The sequence below is a fragment of the Scophthalmus maximus genome, chromosome 7 (genome assembly GCF_022379125.1).
Source record: "Scophthalmus maximus strain ysfricsl-2021 chromosome 7, ASM2237912v1, whole genome shotgun sequence".
NCBI classification, from domain to species: domain Eukaryota; kingdom Metazoa; phylum Chordata; class Actinopteri; order Pleuronectiformes; family Scophthalmidae; genus Scophthalmus; species Scophthalmus maximus.
Window position 1 is genome coordinate 25,297,501 of NC_061521.1, and position 12,500 is coordinate 25,310,000.

At 44.7% G+C, this 12,500-nt stretch overlaps 2 protein-coding genes across 4 annotated transcripts in view; both read left to right on the forward strand.

The window, feature by feature from the left end:
• The window catches only part of LOC118315949 (hornerin-like), a 4,482-nt gene extending 622 nt beyond the window's left edge, over positions 1 to 3,860 (forward strand). The window contains exons 3-5 of one of the 3 annotated variants that reach the window (XR_004794988.2): positions 976 to 3,548; positions 3,657 to 3,711; positions 3,786 to 3,860. Coding sequence is in view for 1 of the 3 variants with exons in the window: in XM_035643646.2 (XP_035499539.2) it covers positions 976 to 3,200 (2,225 nt within the window). In the remaining 2 variants the exon portion in view is untranslated. Of the gene's footprint in view, positions 1 to 975 lie in introns of all 3 variants that reach the window. The other 2 variants (XR_004794986.2, XM_035643646.2) reach the window with 2 other exon arrangements.
• A 3,391-nt stretch (positions 3,861 to 7,251) lies between these two features.
• Positions 7,252 to 12,500, forward strand: part of slc12a3 (solute carrier family 12 member 3) — a 12,872-nt gene continuing 7,623 nt past the window's right edge. The window contains exons 1-12 of the mRNA XM_035641849.2: positions 7,252 to 7,654; positions 8,256 to 8,393; positions 8,497 to 8,572; positions 8,666 to 8,761; positions 8,925 to 9,064; positions 9,170 to 9,280; positions 10,204 to 10,315; positions 10,426 to 10,556; positions 10,682 to 10,766; positions 10,914 to 11,074; positions 12,182 to 12,289; positions 12,382 to 12,500. The exon at positions 12,382 to 12,500 is cut by the window's right edge and continues 5 nt beyond it. Coding sequence (XP_035497742.1) covers positions 7,367 to 7,654; positions 8,256 to 8,393; positions 8,497 to 8,572; positions 8,666 to 8,761; positions 8,925 to 9,064; positions 9,170 to 9,280; positions 10,204 to 10,315; positions 10,426 to 10,556; positions 10,682 to 10,766; positions 10,914 to 11,074; positions 12,182 to 12,289; positions 12,382 to 12,500 — 1,565 coding nt within the window. The 5' untranslated portion in view covers positions 7,252 to 7,366. The remainder of the gene's footprint in view (positions 7,655 to 8,255; positions 8,394 to 8,496; positions 8,573 to 8,665; positions 8,762 to 8,924; positions 9,065 to 9,169; positions 9,281 to 10,203; positions 10,316 to 10,425; positions 10,557 to 10,681; positions 10,767 to 10,913; positions 11,075 to 12,181; positions 12,290 to 12,381) is intronic.

Genomic DNA, 12,500 nt, shown 5'->3' on the forward strand with positions numbered 1-12,500 from the left:
CCAAACGGATTGAATAACAGTGATTTAAAATAATGATTCTTATAAGTGGGTGTATTTTTGTTAGTTGGTGTTGGACAAAGCACTGGGTTTTAATGGCATCAGACTTCAAATGTCTCCTGTTAAGAACACTTTCAAAATGGCGGCCAATTGGCAAGTCTCAAAACTAAATTTTTTTGTGAATTATGAGGACTGCTATAATCAATATTTCGATCCTGACATGGATCTAATCAAGATGTTGCTCAGTGACGAAGCCACTTATAATTATCACCAGATTGCAGTTTGTTATCTTCCGACAATTCAACAGGTTAAAAGATTCTATATCTTTAAATGTTAATACCAGCAAATAAAAGATGGAACTTCTGAATTTTTGTCCCATCGTCTTTCGGTGTTAAACTCCAATGTCTTCAGTGTTCAACTAAAACTTTGAGGGGGGAGCGTGTTTTAGCTCAGGAGCTGATTTTGATCCCTCAGGTGTTCTGACACACAACTCCAGATGAATGCTAACGCTGCTCCATATCTGTAAATGAGCCACAGATTAACAAGTTCATATTCAGTTTGCTTCCACTGCTGACTTGTGACAAAAAAGGACCAATTTTCCTGTTTAGAGATGCAGAGCAAAAGTCTGAAACATTAGCTTGTGCAAATTTGGGAGAATTTATGTCTGCTTACAAAAACCTGGGACAAGTCTAAAGTTGATCGGATGAATGTGCAACTTCCCCACAGCACATTTACCAACACTGACTCAAGGATATAACATTTTGGGAATTGTGTAAGAAGGGTCCTTTATAGGTATGCACTAGCTACTTGTTCACACATTTCCTGTGGTGCTCCTCACGTCAGTTAACAGTACACATTATCAGGGAATGGCCTTAATTTGAGACGCCCTGAGCTTCCCTTGTCTGCCTGTTTGTCACCAACTTGCAAACAATTCTTTTTTCAGTCAATGTTTTTTGACACAACTTTGTTCTCTCATAGAAAGAAGTTCTGAGTATCCTGACTCCAGGAAACATTTCTTTGGGAATCGCTACTCTCTCCAGTACCTCCAGGCTCTGGGACAGCCCCAAGAAAGGCGACTGTCCATTATGACTGATCTGGAAAGCTCTTTGCGCCGTTCCCGTTTTCAAAATCTACCTGGTCTGGATCGCACCAGCATACTAGAGTCTTCACCACTGGCCGGTCCCAGAAGCTTTGGATTCGGCCTAAAGGTTCCTTCTGCCAATTTCCTGGTCCAAAGCAAAAAATTCAGTCCAATGACTCACAGTTCTGATTCAAAGAGTGGTGGGAGTTACAGGCCAAGCGGTGTTCAGGGGAAAGGCTCCATAAATGATGATGAAATTTCCAAAGCGAGTTTTGATCTCAGATTATCTGTTGCCATCCCGAGTAGAACCGAATCTTCAAAAACCAACAGCAGTAATGGGGATAATTTTGCAAATGTAAGAAGACCAGGAACCGGTGGTTTTGTTCAGAGCAGTAACATGGAGCCACCAAAACCCCAATCTAGTTCAACCCAGAGAGGATCAGAAGAACGCACTAATGGCAATCCGGATATGTTTTCGTCTGGGCATGTTGGCCAGTACGCAGTTCCTACTGAACAAATCAGCCAAGGTGAAATCCCCACCCGACAGAGTCCGGTATTTTCAAAGGTAGCCCCAAGAAAATATCCAACTCCATCCCTGCCACAATATCCTCAACAATCTGACAATGTTTACACAGGATATGACAGTGCCCAGGTAAATCCTTCAAGTAATGTCTATGGGCAAGTTCATAGTGAACAAACCGTTTCACCAGACCCCACAAATAACCATCTTTTTTTGTCTCCATCGGAGTATGAAGGGGTTCCAAGTGGACAAGACGTAGCTGGTCCGGTCAAACCCAGTGGCAACCACCAAACTTGGAAGCCAGTTGGCACTAAACTTACCTTTGCTTCTGAAAATCATAGCGGCCAACAACCATCTTATTATAGCAGCCAACAACCATCTTATTATAGCAGCCAACAACCGTCTTATTACAGCAGCCACCAACCGTCTTATTACAGCAGCCACCAACCGTCTTATTACAGCAGCCAACAACCGTCTTATTACAGCAGCCAACAACCGTCTTATTACAGCAGCCAACAACCGTCTTATTACAGCAGCCACCAACCGTCTTATAATAGCGACCAACAATCGTCTTATGGTGTCGGCCACCAACCGTCTTATAATAGTGACCAACAATCGTCTTATGGTGTCGGCCACCAACCGTCTTATAATAGCGACCAACAATCGTCTTATGGTGTCGGCCACCAACCGTCTTATAATAGCGTCCAACAATCGTCTTATGGTGTCGGCCACCAACCGTCTTATGGTGTCGGCCACCAACCGTCTTATGGTGTCGGCCACCAACCGTCTTATAATAGCGACCAACAATCGTCTTATGCTGTCGGCCACCAACCGTTTTATTATAGCGGCCAACAACCGTCTTATGGTGTCGGCCACCAACCGTCGTATGGTGTCGGCCACCAACCGTCTTATAGTAGCGACCAACAATCGTCTTATGGTGTCGGCCACCAACCGTCTTATAACAGCGACCAACAATCGTCTTATGGTGCCGGCCACCAACCGTCTTATAACAGCGACCAACAATCGTCTTATGGTGCCGGCCACCAACCGTCTTATAACAGCGACCAACAATCGTCTTATGGTGCCGGCCACCAACCGTCTTATAATAGCGACCAACAATTGTCTTATGGTGCCGGCCGACAACCGTTTTATTATAGCGGCCACCAACCGTCTTATGGTGTCGGCCACCAACCCTCTTATAATAGCGACCAACAATCGTCTTATGGTGTCGGCCACCAACCGTCTTATAATAGCGAACAACAATCGTCTTATGGTGTCGGCCACCAACCGTCTTATAATAGCGACCAACAATCGTCTTATGGTGTCGGCCACCAACCGTCTTATAACAGCGACCAACAATCGTCTTATGGTGTCGGCCAACAACCGTCTTATGGTCATGGACCGAAGGGGGAGACGGTTCCTCATTCAAGTCCAGTACACCTTTCATCTGTTGCTCCATCACTGTTTGATAATAACGGGCAAGTTCAGACGGGGCAAAGGGATTTCTCTTTATCTTCTGATCAGAACAGCGGAGGTCAGAATGGAAAACCCACTTACACAAAGCTTTTACTTGATGTGGAAGATGAACAAGGACATGGATAGAACAACTACCTTCCCGCTCCAACAACACAGTCTGGCCAGAACCCGGATGAGATGCTTGTTACTAATCCTAGTCCACTGCCTGCTGAGCTTCAGTCTCTGGTTACAGTGAGCCAAGATCAACACTGTTCAACACGGCTCCACTTTTGAAATGTTCCAGAGCAACAAACCTGATTGTCACATACCCGGTTCCAGCCAAACTCCTAGCATGGACAGTGGGGTAGACCAAATGCAAACTGTGCATCTGATCCTTCACATGTGGGAACGATTGCTGCCCCTGTTCCAACACACTCTGACCAACAACATTTCCAGGACCAAGCTCCCAGAGAATGGCAGATTCTTTAAGTCTTGGTAATGGACAATATCCTGTTGATCAATTGTAACTATGGCAGCCTGCATATTACCAGACCACTGAGACCAGCTATAGTTTAAATTTACCTTCCTTCCTACTTCCTTTAGTCTATAATACAGCCACCACAGCAGTCCTTGATGCCATCAGGGAAAAGCAGAACTGGTATGTTACAATACCAATCTCACATTTTTAATATGCTGTTTTTCAACTATTGTGAAACTTTTCTTTTTTTACAGACTTTATGATCTGATCTGTAGCAGTGTATGGAGGATATTCTTCAACTGACCAGTTACCATTAAAATGTTCCCAAATCTTAAACATTTGCTTTGATTCTTCAAATTGCTGCTCTACTCCTGTTGGGGTGCTTAAAGGATTAATTCCACATTTTTTTCGGAAACCTGCTTGACTTGCTTTCCGTATTATGAGTTGAATGAGAAGATCAATACTAATTTGAAACAACTAGCCAGTTTAAAAAAAGATCCACCGACCAGCACCTACTGTTCACTGATTAACTAGTTATCTCTTGAATAACTTATAACCACAAACTTTGTCTTTATGGACACTCTAGGCTTTTCTTTAAAACAGAGTATGAGAAGTTATTTCCCTTTATTTAGAAGTTTGAACTTGGTGAGTTCAACTCCGAGGACAGGAGGACTACTTGCGATTGCAACAGCAGCCATTAACAAACGAGATGTAATATGACGTTTAGATGTGGTGTTTTTGAACTATGGACAGAGCCGGGCTACCTGTATCCCTCAGCTTGCAGATAATTTAAGATCACGTCTCCCGAGTCTAGTTTTATGTTGTGTACAGATGGTCTCATTATAACCCAGCAAAATGGGTGAATAAGCGTACTGTACCTGCATTTCCAAAACGGACATTTTACGCATTTACCTACTTTCCAAAAACATCAAAACAAATTTTCCATGATACCAAAAACCGCATGTCGTGAACATCCCTTCCACACATTTTGACCTGTATCGACAAGCATGCGTCAAAACAGACGACATTGACTTGGGTTGAAGTGAATTTGACCTGGCTTGTATTGCACATGAGATTACAGTCCACAGTGAATGAGCATCACTCGGTGGGAACTTGCAGATAGCGAAGGCGCATGTTCAAAAGAATCGGTGATCAAAAGGAGCTCCAGCTGTTGGAGGCGCTCTCACGGGAGAGGGCTGTTCGCTTCAAAGGACTCGGCTACATGTTGGTTTGATCGCTGCCGTTACGTGTTTGTAGACTTTTCCTTCTGCACTTGTCACTTCTGTGCACGCAAACAACGCTCTGACGGCTGTTTTTTCCTTTTTGATAGATACTGACATGAAATATGAAGTCAGCCTGGCGCAACATTTTCCCACACTTGCTCAGGCCCTCGCCCCTCCTCAGCTAGGAATCCAAATTGATAACCAACTACAGTTGGTTGAACAGCTCATTATATTTCACATTTTTTGGTATTTTTTAACCCAAAGGACAAAACTATGGTTTTGACAGTTGTAAATTTGTATCTCTGAGGAAATGCCGATCTGAGCTGAGTAACTGGCATCAAAATGTATTTAAGTCAAACATTGAACAGTCCTACCTCGAAATGACGAAATGATCATACCAAAAAGCAACCTCAACGTTTCAAGATTCAAAACGTTCTCGTATGATTTTTGTGTTTTAACTCTTATCTATAGACCATAAAATACCGTATGCATTGGCGCGTGGATACAGCGTGATTGACAGCCAGTACTGTCCGAATTGGGGATGTTTGCTGGTGTAGGTCCGACCCCCTAACCCCCGCTCCTGCGTCTGGTTCCCCCCAAAACAACAAGATGGCGTCGGTCAAAATGCTGATGGCAGCTCACGAACCAGTGGGTGACGTAGATGCTTTCTTCTGATTTCAACGTTAACAGCAACGGTCCACCTTGAGGTCTGTAGCTTTTTGTGCTGCTACCCAGGACATGTTGTTGTTGTTGTTGTTGTTGTTCGCCACGTTGCTCATATAGGAATGTCATTTTTCAAAGGTGTGAGGATAATAAATCAATTTTGTGCACTCTTTAAAGATTGTTCTGTTCTGAACAGAGACCTTGACCCTGCTCGCACTGCTGGGAACATGGAGTGCATGTGTTTGTATGGGCGTGTGAATGTGTGCAGACCTTTACCTGGAGGCAGAGGCTTTGAACCCTGTGCTGCCATGAAATACACAATGCCTTTTTTGTGTGCGTGCGTGCGTGCGCCCAACAATGTGTAAGCGTTGTTGTAAATGATTGTGTAAACTTCAGTCTTGCAAAATTAAGCGGCGTGTATCGCTCCAAGCGAAGAGTGAGTCATCATTAAATCTGAGCTGAAACCTCAAATGGCCCAGCACAGAGATTTTTAGATTTGCCCCCCCGAGGGCTCGAACAGCTGCACGGACAATAGAGCAGTTTAATGATTCAACAGTGTCTTGAAACTGGTTCGAAGGAACAAGCCTGCGCCATTCGGGAGAAATTTTGCAATCGAATAGCCTGATGGTTGAACTTTACATGTCAAGGTCAGTTCGCTCTTCACAAGGAGAACCACTCGACCTGCGAACGCAGGACAGAAAATGTTCCGTGGAAAGAAAAACCAAAGAGCTGAGAGACATTTACAAGCTTGTAAACTGAGCAGACCTCGTTCGTGCTCCATTGTTTAATCGAAAAATCTAAAATGCCCACTTCCTCTTCAACGTCTCCACTTCTTTGTCTGGACTCTTAAGAGGTGCTCATGGTCCTGTTTATGATATTTCACCACATATTATAGATGTTTTCTTTGTTTTACAGTTAATAAATCCCTTGATGTGAATAATCTTTCCATCGATGGTGTAGTGGTGAGCTTCTTGTTCTGACAACCCTGTGGAAGATCTCTAAAGGTTTCTCACGAGGTTTGGATCATTTTAAAGAATATGCCGACGGTTTAAAGTTATGTCCGTGAAATAAAGTACATACAAATACACAAAATGAAATTCAAACTCTACTTCTACAGAAGAGTTTGAATTTCATTTTGTGTATTTGTATGTGATTGAAACCTCTTTCCTTCAGAGGCCCCGTGTGTCGTCTCAGTAAAGGTTATCTCACAAGTCGATTCTTTTTAAACGTACATGCATGAGATTACCCATTAATTATTGTGATTACATAACCAGCAATCAAATGCACCTTCATGCCGACTCAACCCAAATTCAACAGAGCTAAGAAGCACAAGACAAACACACGGTCTGATTTCAACAACAACAGCAAAGTTTCCAGTAGATCGACGTGATTTGAGCTTTTGAGAAATGAAGGAGCAGAATCTTACGGTGGCCCTGAAGTGCAAAACAACACGGCAAAGCAGAAAACACAACAAATCAAAAAACACAACGGCAAAACAGAAAATTTTATTTGCCTTTGTGTTTTTTGATTTGCCGGTTAATCTTTTTGATTTGTTGACTTGTTTTTCCTACTTGTCGTGTGTGATTTGCACTTCAGGGCCACCGTAGTATCTCCTGAAGGACATTTTTTACAAATGATCCTTCACCAAGTGGAGCGGTGTAGTTCTCAGCCCCAGCATAGTGCCAAATGTTTTTTTTCTCGTTGACCCTACAAGGTGAAATTGTTAGTAGTCCCGTGTCATGAGTCTTGTTTGACTTGTTCACTGAAGCGGACGTCTCACGAGGCCTCGGGCTCTTCCTGCTCGGCTGAGGTCAAATATATAAAACCAACCCTCACAATGAGGCTGCATTCATTTACCCTCAACTGCAGAGCGGCTCCTTCACCATCGACTCTGACTGACTCACTGACAACCTGCTGAAAACACAGTGAGGACCATCCTGCCGTCCCGAATGGAGCTGCCAGTGTCCAGCGACGTCATTCACCTGGCTGCATTCAGACCCAGAGCTCCTCCGCCAGTCGTCAATGGGAAGGCAACACAAGGCGGGGGGTTGAACGAGTCCGATTACTATCAGTGTCTCCGCGACGGGGGCATCGTCGCGCCCCCTGGATCCGATGCTCCGACCGGCTACGAGACTCTGGACTCTCCGCCGCACTACGACTTCTACGCCAACACGGAGGTGTGGGGCCGCCGGAGACGCTTCAGGCCGTCTCTGTACCAGCTGTACGCCAACCACGAGGTGACCGCTCGCTTGATGATTGTTATCAGCTCTTCTGCTTCTTAGCTCTGCTTCAAATACTTTGATTCAAACATAAAGAATAAGCAGAAACGCTGTTTAACAAAAACACACTGTAGATATTTTGAATGGTTCGAAACATCTCAGGTTTTATCTCAGGTGCGATGAGATAATCTCATTCATTAATCAGTTGTATTCATGTTGCTCATTCACAATGAGATGAAAACTAATGATGAATTAAAATGTAATTGTAGTGTTGGTCAGAATTAGATTTTGAAGTAATTCTGAACCAGTTTCATGAATTGCAACAGGTAGATTCTGTGGAATACCAAAAAAAAAAGTAAACAAAATATTATTTTAAATTCAGTAACTATGTGAAATTGAATTATGACTTTTACAAAAAGTTGACCTCGCTAATGTTGCACGATTATGTATCTCAGCAAATCTGAATTTGCGATCAAGCTCATCTCACAAGTTCTTTACATGAATCTGATTTGAGGATCTAAGGATAGAGGTGTGTCCTACTCTGGTCACACATTTGTGATTTAGGATTTTGGACTGTATTAAATCAAACCTGACCAAACGTGAAACTTGACTTGACCAGGATGACCTCAAACCCCCTGTGTACGAGGAGACGGCAGGTGGACAGATGGAAGGAGGCGACAGCTCTGAGGAAGACGAGGACGAGAGCAAAGAGCCGCCGCCTGAGCCCACTCGCTTCGGCTGGGTGCAGGGGGTCATGGTACGTCCTGCGCTGCTGTTCTTCATCAGGTTTAATGCTAAAACTGCAGCTGACAAAAAATCATTTGGTAGATTTAGTCAGGAACTGTCTGTTTGTCTTGTAGATCCGTTGCATGTTAAACATCTGGGGCGTGATCTTGTTCCTGAGGCTGCCCTGGATTACTGCTCAAGCCGGAATAGGTGAGTCCCAACGAAGAGATTCATTCTACGTTTATTTCAAATCTACTCACAGTGATTTTCTCTCTTTCTGTTTCTGTCCATACTGTACGTCAGGTCTGACCTGGGCGATTATCCTGCTCTCCTCTTTCATAACTGGCATCACCGGTCTCTCCACTTCAGCCATTGCTACCAACGGAAAAGTCAAAGGAGGTCGGTTCACCTTGTGATTCGTGGTGTGCGAATTCATGGCAGCCATCATTCTTTCCGCAGCAGCACAGGCTGAAAATCATACAAAGAGGATTCTGTTTTGATCAAATTTCTGATATCACGTTCATCTTTGCCCTCCCTTCTTCCCGGACCGTCTCATCCCCAGGTGGGACCTACTTCCTGATCAGTCGCAGCCTCGGCCCGGAGCTGGGTGGATCCATCGGCCTGATCTTCGCCTTTGCCAACGCCGTGGCTGTGGCCATGCACACCGTGGGCTTCGCTGAGACTGTTGTGGAGCTCATGCATGTGAGCGGGAGTCTCTATACATTCATTTTCCTTGGACATATGTTTCCACGGCGATACCCACCTTTCACGGCGATACCTTCATGTACCTTGATATGTCTTCCTCAGGAGAACGGAGCTGTCATGGTGGACCGCATGAATGACATTCGCATCATCGGCGTCATCACCGTCACATGTCTGCTGGGAATCTCCATGGCTGGCATGGCCTGGGAATCCAAGGTGAGCTCAAGCAAACATTTGGCAAAGGTTGTCCATTACTGCCAACCTGGGCAGGGTCAAGTGTCAACCCACCGTGACGTCACCAGTTGGTTTGTGAGCTGCCGTTTAGAACCCTTGAGTTCAGTATTAAAATTCTAGTGGTAAAATGTAAATAAAAAAGATTACTCAGACAGTTTTGGAAGTAAGCGTCTTCGCTTTCTTGGAGAGAGTTAGCTGAAAAGATTGCTAACGTTCTAATTTACGAAAGTCTCAAATACAAAGCTAGAGCTAATGCTGCGTTCCAGTTTACCTCGGAACTCGGACCCCGGAAGTCGGGTTGGCGATTCTTTTCTTACATCCCGAGTCGTAATTCCCACACACAGGGGCGTTCCATCTGCAATTTCCGACTCGGAGGTCGTCATTCCGAGTTCCGAGATCATACTGGAACAATTAACCCGACTTCTGAGTTCCAAGTTCCGAGGTAAACTGGGAAGCAGAATAACAGCCATTTAGCTCAGGTCATAGCATGAAGACGGTGAACAGGGAGAAAGCCCGGTTCTGTTCAAAAAGTTAAAAAATCCAACTCTGAATGTCACTAATGAACGGGGCGGAGGAGCAACGTGAAATGTACCGACTGTGGTTGTCGTGGTGACGACAACAATCCAACTCGCGTGACGTCCCCCTAAAACCGCAGCTTGTTAAGCTAAGCTAGCTACTTACCTTTGTAGCTAGCTGTAAAGGTAATTTTTCTCTGTACAGAGGTAAAGACAGTAAATAAGCATATTTACTAAAATGTCTCCTCTTGTTATGTGCTCATATGTTATTGAAGAACCGTGCAACACCCGAGCTAGCATGATCACGTCCGTATTGGCACGGTCTACGCTCGTTCTTGCACGTGAATCCACGTTCATCCACGTGTTTGCCGTCCATCCCGTCTCCCGCAGGCCCAGATTCTGTTCTTCCTGGTCATCATGGTGTCATTTGCCAGTTACATCGTGGGAACAATCCTCCCTCCTTCGCCACAGAAACAAGCCAAAGGGTTTTTCAGCTACAAAGGTGATTATAAGTTCAGGCCGCGCTCACAAGAGCATGTCTGACAATACTTGAATGTTTCCCTTGAAGCGGAGCTTTTAACTCGATTTAACTGATACCTTCTTCCTCGACAGCGGACATCTTCGCTGCTAATTTTGTGCCCGGCTGGCGGGGACCAGAGGGAACCTTCTTTGGCATGTTCTCCATTTTCTTCCCGTCCGCCACAGGCATCCTGGCGGGAGCGAACATCTCCGGGGACCTGAGGGTATCTGAGGGGTTTTGTTTCCTGATTCTTGTTTTTTTTTTGTAATATCCTGACTTTGAAAATACAGTAACTCTCACACCATCCTGTTCCATAAAGTTGATGTTTCTCTATCTTTTCCTTCCCAGAATCCAACGGTGGCCATTCCCAGGGGAACACTGATGGCCATATTCTGGACCACCATATCCTACCTCATCATCTCTGCAACCATAGGTACCGTACAACATGACCATGCCACATCTGCAGATCTGTATTCAAACTGCCCTTTTACCCCCTGTCCCCCAGTAAATGATAGGGTTAGGGTTGTACGTGCACATATCGCACGTATATTTATCTATATATGCTTGTGTTCCCTCCCAGGAGCCTGTGTGGTGCGGGACGCGTCCGGCATGTTAAACGACACCCAGTCTTCCTCCTCGTCCGACGAGGATTGTTTGGGCTTAGCTTGTCGTCACGGATGGGACTTCAGCGAGTGCATCAAGAATGACACATGCGCCTACGGCATCATTAACTACTATCAGGTCAACGCACGCTCACACATACAGACTCAAGATGAGCCTAGAGTAATTTAAAAGGTTTTAATGGAGATTGATTTACTGGACGTGGAGGAAGGTTGAATGGATGTTGAGATGAGGATGTTGTCTAGACTCCGAGTGGGGGTCAGACCCTCCAGACGGAACCCAGAGTGAGACGTGCGGGATGAGGGAAGGAGGGAAAAGGAGGATGAAGGGATGTGGGTCGGGATGAAGGGTTCGGGAAAAGGGTGTGTTGAGAAATCTGAGACAAACAGGCAGAGATGGTTTGACCAGGTAGTGTGTATGTATGCAGGTGACGCGTGACTCAAAATTCAAGGGCTATATTGTCACAGCAGTCATACAAGAATAAAAGTGTGGAAAAACTCTTGCAGGGAAACTCCGTAGGAGCAAAAGTAAATAAGTAAATAAGTAGTAAATAGTAAATAATAAAAGAGAGACCAGTAGTATGCAAACATCCAAATGAGATGCATGAATTATTCCCTGGGAAATTGGTAAATATGTAAAAAAATAAAAAAGCCTTCGCAATGTTAAACAAAGTGAAGAAAATAAATTCCTGGATCGGTCCCTTTGTCCAGATCCAAAATTGGATTAAACAAACAAACATGGGTTGACAACATAACCTCCTTGATGGAGAAGATAAATATGCAGTAATAGAATTAATAGTTTGTTTACAGAATAAATATATAATAAGAATAGAATAAGAATTACTCAAAACGAAGGCAAAATAAGAACAAAATAAATATTTATTGACTAACAGTGAAAGGCTGAAAACGTATATTTTTTTTTAAATCTTTGCGTCTTTGCCCGGCTCCCGAATCTGGAATGAACTCAACTTCATTCTCTGTCTTTGAAAGAGAAAGTAAGAAGTCATGGGAATGAAGTCCTGCCCTCCTCGGAAAAATCTAAATATATTCTCCCTATTGCCACTTGGGGGCAGCAAAGCACGACACTGACTTCAGTTGAAACACAAAACCAAAGACAGTGACAGCGTCAAGCAAACAAAAACCCGCTAATGTGATTCTGCCTGAGTAATCCAGTCCGAGTGTGAGAGAACAAAGATGGTGAAAGTGAACAGACGACTCGTGTGTCCAGTCGATGAGCCTGGTGTCGGCCTTCGCCCCGCTCATCAGTGCTGGGATCTTTGGAGCGACTCTCTCGTCGGCGCTCGCCTGCCTGGTGTCGGCTCCCAAAGTCTTCCAGGTACACACACCACATAAACTTCATTAACATGTCCTTCCCCGACACACCGTGTCCACATCTCCCCACGAGCTCTCCTCTTGTTCTCCCGTCAGTGTCTGTGTAAGGACAAACTCTACCCGCTCATCGGCGTCTTTGGCAAAGGCTACGGCAAGAACGACGAGCCGCTCCGAGGCTACATGCTGACGTACGTCATCGCCGTCTGCTTCGTCCT